Genomic DNA, 7,946 nt, shown 5'->3' with positions numbered 1-7,946 from the left:
GCCATACCATTGTAACACAGTGTACAATATAGTCTACCTATATTGCAGTAGCACGTCCAGTGGGACTTATGGATGACTTGAGACTATATTGTATCGTCAAGATAAGACTGACAGTGCTCAGAACAATGAGGCGTTTTAGAAATGCTTGACGAAGTGTTAGGGATAATGAACAAATCAATAATTCCGCCGTTAAATATATATATATGTCAGTTAATGAATCGGTTGGTGTGTGTGTATGTGTGTGTGGGTGTGCGCGCGCGCGTGTATGTGGGTGTATGTGTGAGTGAGTGTGTGGGTGTGCGCGCGTGTGTGTGGGGTGTGGGGGTGTATGTGTGAGTGGGTGTGGGGGTGTGTGTGTGTGGGGTGTGTGTGTGTGTGTATGTGTGAGTGTGTGGGTGTGTGCGTGGGGTGTGGGGGTGTATGTGTGAGTGGGTATGGGTGTGTGTGTGTGTGTATGTGGGGGGGGGGGGGGTATGTGTGAGTGGGTGTGTGGGGCTTTGGGGGTGGGGTGTGGGGGTGTGTGTATGTGTGGGTGTGTGCGTGGGGTGTGGGGGTGTATGTGTGAGTGGGTGTGTGTGTGTGTGTGGGGGGGGGGGGGTATGTGTGAGTGAGTGTGTGGGTGTGCGCGCGCGCGTGGGGTGTGTATGTGTGAGTGGGTGTGTGTGTGTGTGGGGGGGGGTATGTGTGAGTGAGTGTGTGGGTGTGCGCGCGCGCGTGGGGGGTGTATGTGTGAGTGAGTGTGTGGGGGGGCGTGTGGGGGGGGTTGTATGTGTGAGTGAGTGTGTGGGGGTGGGGGTGGGGTGTGTGAGGTGTGTGGGTTATGTGTGAATGAGTGAGTGTGTGGGTGTGGGTGCGCGTGGGGGTGGGGGTGGGGGGTGTATGTGCGAGTGAGTGTGTGTTGGGGGGAGGGGTGTGCGCGCGTGTGGGGGGGTTGTATGTGTGAGTGAGCGTGTGTGGGGGGGGGGGGTGCGCGCGTATGTTGGTGTGTATGTGTGGGGTGTATGAGTGAGTGAGTGTGTTGGGGTGTATGTGTGAGTGAGTGTGTGGGGGCGCAGGGGTGTATGTGTGAGTGAGTGAGTGAGTAAGTGTGTGGGTGTGCGCGCGTGAGGGTGGGGGTGGGGGTGTATGTGTGAGTGAGTAATTGAATGTGTGGGTGCGCGCGCGCGCGCGCGTGTGTGTGTGTGGGGGGGTATGTATGTGGGTGTGTGTGTGTGCGCGTGTGTGGGGTGTGTATGTGTGTGTGTGGGGGGGTGTATGTGTGAGTAAGTGAGTGTGTGGGTGTGGGTGTGCGCGCGTGTTGGGTTGTGTGTGTATGTATGAGTGTGTGAGTGCGTGTGTGGGTGTGGGGGTGTATGTGTGAGTGAGTGAGTGTTTTGGTGTTGATGTGCGAGGGTGTGTGGGGTGTATGCACGTGTTAGCACAATGTGGGAGCACAGACCATAGTAACTAGATCAAGCTATGATGCTGACAGATTTAGGACGAATGTGGTGTATGTTCTCATAATCACCGGATCCTGTCACATCTCTATTTAATGTATAACGTGGTATCTCCGAATAGTATAGGTTTAATAGTATAATAATATTGTTAGCTACTTCATACCACTTAATTACGATGCACATAAACGGTATTTTCGACAGGGGAAAAGAGGAACAAGTACCAAAAAAAGTTTTAACTTGTTATATGTGAGCTGTTAATTATAAAATAAATATGCAGGAAAGGTCATCTGCATCGCATTGCAATGTAATGCTACGTAATTAATATGAACGGTTTCAATTTGTTGTCACACGTGTATTTACATAGTACTTCATTGTACGGAATGTCCGTTGGTAATTATGTATTTAGACACTGAATAAATATAGTGGAAATAACGGGGAACGGGGGTCAATGGTAGCATTATTAGATGACATATAAATACCTAGCCCCGTCCGGCTACTTATCATTTGGACATCGCCACCGAGCAGCAGCCATGGGTCTGAGTGTCTTCAGGAAGGTCATCATTCTGGCGATCTGTGTGAGTAGACAATACCGTACACACTTAGGATGGTGTAAAGATTATATTATTTCATAAATTGAAAAGAACTGTAGAAGGATTTGTGACATGGCGCAGATATGTTCAATATTTGATTTGAATGAAATTAATTAAATATAAAAAGGTGTATGGTTAGTAATATTTATACATTTCAAATTTTAATCTGAATATTTAAAACCAAACGACGACTAGTGAGTAGTAACTGGTTTTAGCCCGCGTGCACTTATACTCCTAGGCCATTTGAAGCACCCGTAAAATCCTTGCATATGACTTAGTAGTGAAGGGGGCGGAATGGAAGGGGACTATAGGCCCTTGTGTTGTTGCTTAAATATTTCTAGATCAATTAATATGGCGAGTGTCAGAAATGCACTATCCTATCATACCTTTGGCCAGACACTCCGTAAGCACCCCTCGCCTAGTATCGCTGTTTCTAAAGTGAAATCGCAAATCATGCACAAAAACTTCATATCTACCTTGTCTAGGGTGATTATTCTATCTATTCTAATACATGGCGCCTCCCAATTCTTTACTGCTTAGACATAATATAACCAAAGGCCGTCGCCTCGTCTCTTTGAAACCAACTTGTCACAAATGGCCGACATCAGACATCAATGGCTTACATCGTAATTAGGGGTTGTGGTAGTCATGTGGTCAAACAGTTCGCTCGTCACGATGAAGACCCGGGTTCGATTCCCAACTATGAAATAAATACTAACAGACAAGTGTTGTTTAATCCTTGTTGCAGATCTGCTGAATTAGAAGCTACACGGAGTTTTTGAGAAGTCCTAAAACTGCTTCTAACAGACACATGTAATGTTCCGTCCTGAAACTGATATAAAACGCCTGTAGTCAAACAAAGGTGACATTTTACACAGTTAGGGACATGGTGAATTTCATAAGCCCACGCGTCTAATTAGAACAGTAACGCAGCACGTGTTACAGATAGGTAAACTATACACAATTGACGATGAAATGGTTTTGAAGTTGGACAATATAAACGTACCATTGAGGATATGTGCTTCAGTTAAGTCAGTTACGAATAACGGGATATATCTATCATAATGTGTACACTGGTCTAATAGCCCCACCCCTCTTGACTGGAAGTACGGTTGACTCGATATATATACTAAAAGTTCGGCATTACTCCGGGCTTGTACAAGCACACACACACACACACACACACACGTGCATGCACGTCGCTATATAAGTGCAGTAATCTTGGAAGCGGCGTTAAACCCCATTTCACCGCACCTAACCTCGTGTTAGCAACGCTTCAGACAGTCTAAAATTATGAATCTGATAAACTCCATATTGAAACCATGGTCTAATATTAGCACCCCACTACCGGAAGTACGGGTACTAGGGCATGATACTTTAGCCCCCACACTTTGAGTTAATGAGGTTTCACTGGATACAGATGTACTTGCAGGTGGTCGCGTCATGGCAGGAGGAAACAGCCGTGGAATTCAAGTGAGTACAGCCCCGTCTCTAACAGGACGCTGTGTGAAAAGGGCCTTCTTTTCGCTCCCTTGAAATGAATGACTGAGTAAAAATACAGGCAATATTTTCTGCAGTACATATCACAGTGTTCACATGCAAATGAACTTTGTCACAAACCATATCACCTCTTGCTTCACATTTCAACAACTGCTTGAATAGCGATGTAATTTGAACACATTTCAATTCTTTTACAGGAGCTGCGAAAGCGGTGAGTATAATAATGAGTGAGTGCGTTATGTTTAACGCTGCTATAAACAGTATGCCAGTTGTATCGCGGTGTGTCAGCTTCATGTGGGAGGAAATCCGAAAGAGGCGCAGGCCGTAAATGTCAGTCACTCCGGCGGACCCCAGGTAGGACAGATGACAACACACCATGGATCAGCATCTAGCATGAACCAGATAATCTACGCAAGGGCAAATGATGATGCTCTGCACAGCGATCACTGGACAAAACCCTGCAGTCTCCTGACATAATCAATAAATCATTATTTTCACAGAATGTTATTGACATCATCAGTTCACTCTCTTCACGTAGTCTGAAAAATTCGTGCTGGTTCCTAAAATTCGATACAACAAAATACATTAACGTGTAATCAGCATGTAAGATCTTGTCGGGTTATGGTAGGCTACTATCAAGTTCACTATAATTGTTTTATACATTATTTTACAACTGTATCTTCAACGAATATCTTCTGGACTTGTCACTGCGTTTTGTATCATGTATTTTCTGCCCCAAGTTAAAATAGAAAACGTCACTGCCCCAAATATATGTATGAAAATAATTGACCGAAAACTCTCCTAAATTCGATTGTTCTCAAATTCTGCCATCATGTCCGTTCTGTATTTATTTAAGACGTCATCGCATCCGCAATGCCGTCATGAGTGTTGCACAGTTGTGTCACAGTTTAAATGAAACACCCTAGCATCGAATACTGCCTGCATATCTGAACTATAATGTTTATACCCTGAATCTTTCATGTAGCATGCAGGCAGAAGCCAATGGATGTTACCTTCGTCATCGACGCTTCGTCCAGTATCTGGCCAGACAACTTTACCATGGGACTGTGGTTCGTAGAAGATTTTGTTGACATTTTCCAAGTCCAACCCGATATGGTGCGGGTGGCTGTCGTCTCCTATGGCGACAGGGTATACACAGAAGATGCTTTTAGTTTTGATAAATACGCCAATAATGTGGACCTGAAAAAAGCGATCACTAACATCCCGTACAGAGCTGGTCTGGCTACTGAGACTGGGGCCGGCATCAAGTACATGAGGGAAACTTTCCTTCCACAAGCTCGCCAAGGGCTGAGAAAGGTTTGCATCGTCCTCACCGACGGCAACTCCCAGAAACCCCTGGTAACGGAGACTGAGGCTCGTATCACCAGAGAAGCCGGGGTGGAGATGTTTGTTGTCGGGGTCGGCCATTCCGTGACAGAGGAGGAGCTGAGGAACATCGCCGGCGTGGATGAACACGTGTTTGTCGTTACCAGCTACAACCTCCTCGGTACCATTAGGTCCAGGCTCGCCTTTGAGACATGCGATGGTACGTTGATGCATTAGTGAGTGTGTTGATGCATTAGTGTGTGTGTGTGTGTGTGTGTGTGTGTGTGTGTGTGTGTGTGTTTGTTTGTTTGTGTGTTTGTTTGTGTGTGTGTGTGTGTGTGTGTGTGTGTGTGTGTGTGTGTGTGTGTGTGTGTGTGTGTGTGTGTGTGTGTGTGTGTGTGTGTGTGTGTGTGTGGATAAACGCCGTAAGAAAACTATTTTAGTCATATAACGACACGCCATTTGTGTGTTTACCACTTTGGCGAATCCCACTGGCATAGATTTGGTGCTGACAAAGGATCCTAACTGGGTCGAATATTTGATCCCAACCCTCGACTTGCGGATCCTGGCATAGCTAAGGGAGGCAACTTGCACAGCGCCACCCGTACCGCTGTAATGGAAAAAGGCGAGCTAAAAAAGAGGTGGCCTCAATATTTTCAACATTCTGAAAAAAAACACACAGATTTATAGTTCTGTGACTTCACGAAAACAGACTGAACCATTTCCAGTTATCAGGTTTAAATTACGCGTGTGAAACCAGTCACATATTGCACTGGAGAAAAATATCTTGAAATAGCCCATACTAGTGATGTAATGTTTTATGTTGCAGAAAACCCACCGGAGCCACCAGTAGGTAAGCGAAATCCCATTCATGGCCACTTTCTACACAACCTCAAAGGAACGAGTGGTGTAACTCCCATACTTTAACACTACGTTACCATACTTAGCTGCAGACCATTCCCACAATCTTGTCATTAGTGATCAAACACTACATGTCTGGCCCATTCACTCACTTAACTGTTCACGGTCTTTCCCACACAGTGTGCCGTGACAACCCCATCGATATCTCCTTCGTCATTGACGCTTCGTCAAGTATTGGCGACAAGAACTTCACCCTTGGGATGGACTTCATCAAGAACTTCGTCACTACCTTCGAGGTTTCACCCCAGCGAGCAAGGTTCTCTGTCATCACCTACGGTCGTGGCACCTATGACAACACTGCCTTCGATCTCGACGCTTACAACGACGAGGTTGGCGTCGTGGACGCCATCACAAGCATCCCCTACACCGCTGGCGACTACACCGACACAGGCCTAGGCATTGAGTTCATGCGGGACAAACAGATGCTGCCCAAACAACGTGCCCATGCAGTTCACATCGCCATCGTGATGACCGACGGACAGTCTCAGGACTGGGAGAAGACTCAGAAGGAAGCGGCCAAGGCTAGAGACGCTGGTATCAGCATGTTCGCCATTGGCGTGGGCCTGAACCTATCCCAGAAGGAGCTTCTAGGTATTGCTGGTGACCAGGACCGGGTGTTTACAGTAGCTGACTACAAGGCGTTAGAGACAATCAGACAGGAGCTGGACGACAAGACATGTACAATTGGTATGTTCATACAACTAGAAGGAGGGAACGGAAACCTGTAAACCGTCATTTCTATGTTCACGGAATATTCCTATCCATACAACTGGTTTAACTCCGCTTGTCTCGAACTACTTTGGGACCCTACCGTAGGTCCATCTCGTTAGTAATGCGTTTTACTTTTATGTATCCATTATTGACAAAGCAACGAAGGCCAGAAAAAATACAATTTGCGAATTGGTTGATTGGATGTTTTTCGATTTATAAATCTTTGCTCTCTTCTACTACTACTACTAATTTTGGAATATATATATATATATATATATATATATATATATATATATATATATATATATATATATATATATATACACATATATACTTCGTTTGGGGTGTGTGTGTGTGTGCGTGAAGAGTTACTGTACTGCAAAAACGTAATGTAAATTCATGCTATACACTACCCGTCCTGTATATTCCTGCATAAATCTATGTTATCAGGCAAAACTGTACACAAGTGTACTTCTTCTTGCAGCAAGTGTGAAGTTCCACCCGAGCGGTGTCTAGGACCAGATGGATGTTTTGTGCAAACCAGAAGACAAAGTGTATTCTTTTCATCATCAATAAACACGACAGTGGTAGCACGTTTAATCTTATTTGTTTTTCTGTGTAGAAGTGAGTCAGAGTTGTTTTTTGCCACTATCAGTTGTTGTCAGAGGGCACACATAAAGAATGTACCGGAGTTGAACATCGTCCGTGTTTGTTCTGTTCTTGAGGGTAACATAGTCTTATTGAGTGAATGAATGGGCTTGATAGCAGCTTGGAACAGTATTTCAGTAGTAAACTTTGAGGAAAGCACGTCTCAAATCGCTTACCATTTGATGAAACCAAGCAGTACATGTATGATGCAGATAATGCAAAAATCTTAATTGTTGCGGATCCTGGCACGGTTAAGGCGGGCAACTTTGCGTACCCACTCCCCAAAATGGCATTTCAGAGGATAGGTGTTGATAATCATTCACTGTGTCAATTCAGATGGTAAAACGTGACTATGTAATAGTATCGAGAATGGATCGACTTCATATACATGTAGACCGCCTCCGTGGTCTAGTGTAAAAGCCCTGAGGTTCGATCCCCGGCCGCGTCATAACCAAAAAACGTTAGAAGATGGTACTTGTTGTTACCCTGTCTGGTGCTCTGCATTAAGGGGCTAAAACAAGGACTGGTTGGCTCGGACTCAGTATTCTGTGTCTGAGTGGGGTATTCGTGTTAAACTGTGACATGGTATCTCAGTGGGCTAGCACTGTAACTCGGCATCAGTCAGGACTAGTACAAACAGCCACACACAACCACACATGCACGTGCGCGTCACGGTTTAAGTGCAATAATCTTGGACGCGACGTTAAACCCCATTTCACCTCACCTAATGCACATGTTTTGAGGTTCAATTAGCCGTACACCTTTCATACTACTACAATGAACCCCTCTTTTCCTTCCGTCATCCTGTCTGGTA

The 7,946-nt window shown here is 45.2% G+C and overlaps 1 protein-coding gene across 1 annotated transcript; it reads left to right on the top strand.

Moving 5' to 3' along the window:
• Positions 1-1,900: 1,900 nt before the first annotated feature.
• On the top strand, positions 1,901-7,084 carry LOC139455656 (cartilage matrix protein-like). The gene is made up of 7 exons (XM_071237213.1): positions 1,901-2,011; positions 3,459-3,499; positions 3,724-3,737; positions 4,512-5,072; positions 5,682-5,705; positions 5,894-6,460; positions 6,969-7,084. Exons 1-7 carry the CDS (start codon positions 1,901-1,903, stop codon positions 6,998-7,000), a joined length of 1,350 nt encoding a protein of 449 aa, XP_071093314.1. The 3' UTR covers positions 7,001-7,084.
• The last annotated feature ends 862 nt before the right edge of the window (positions 7,085-7,946 follow it).

Source organism: Haliotis cracherodii, unplaced genomic scaffold (assembly GCF_022045235.1).
Source record: "Haliotis cracherodii isolate W230 unplaced genomic scaffold, xgHalCrac1.p SCAF_11, whole genome shotgun sequence".
NCBI lineage: Eukaryota > Metazoa > Mollusca > Gastropoda > Lepetellida > Haliotidae > Haliotis > Haliotis cracherodii.
This window is presented reverse-complemented; position numbering and strand designations above follow the sequence as displayed.

What these genes read in the sequence shown, in the direction of transcription:
- LOC139455656 (XM_071237213.1), top strand. Translation starts at nt 1,901, where the DNA reads ATGACATATAAATACCTAGCCCCGTCCGGCTACTTATCATTTGGACAT. An exon ending in TCATCATTCTGGCGATCTGT is followed by an intron (nt 2,012 to 3,458) that starts GTGAGTAGACAA and finishes ATGTACTTGCAG; the next exon opens with GTGGTCGCGTCATGGCAGGA. An exon ending in CCCACCGGAGCCACCAGTAG is followed by an intron (nt 5,706 to 5,893) that starts GTAAGCGAAATC and finishes TTTCCCACACAG; the next exon opens with TGTGCCGTGACAACCCCATC.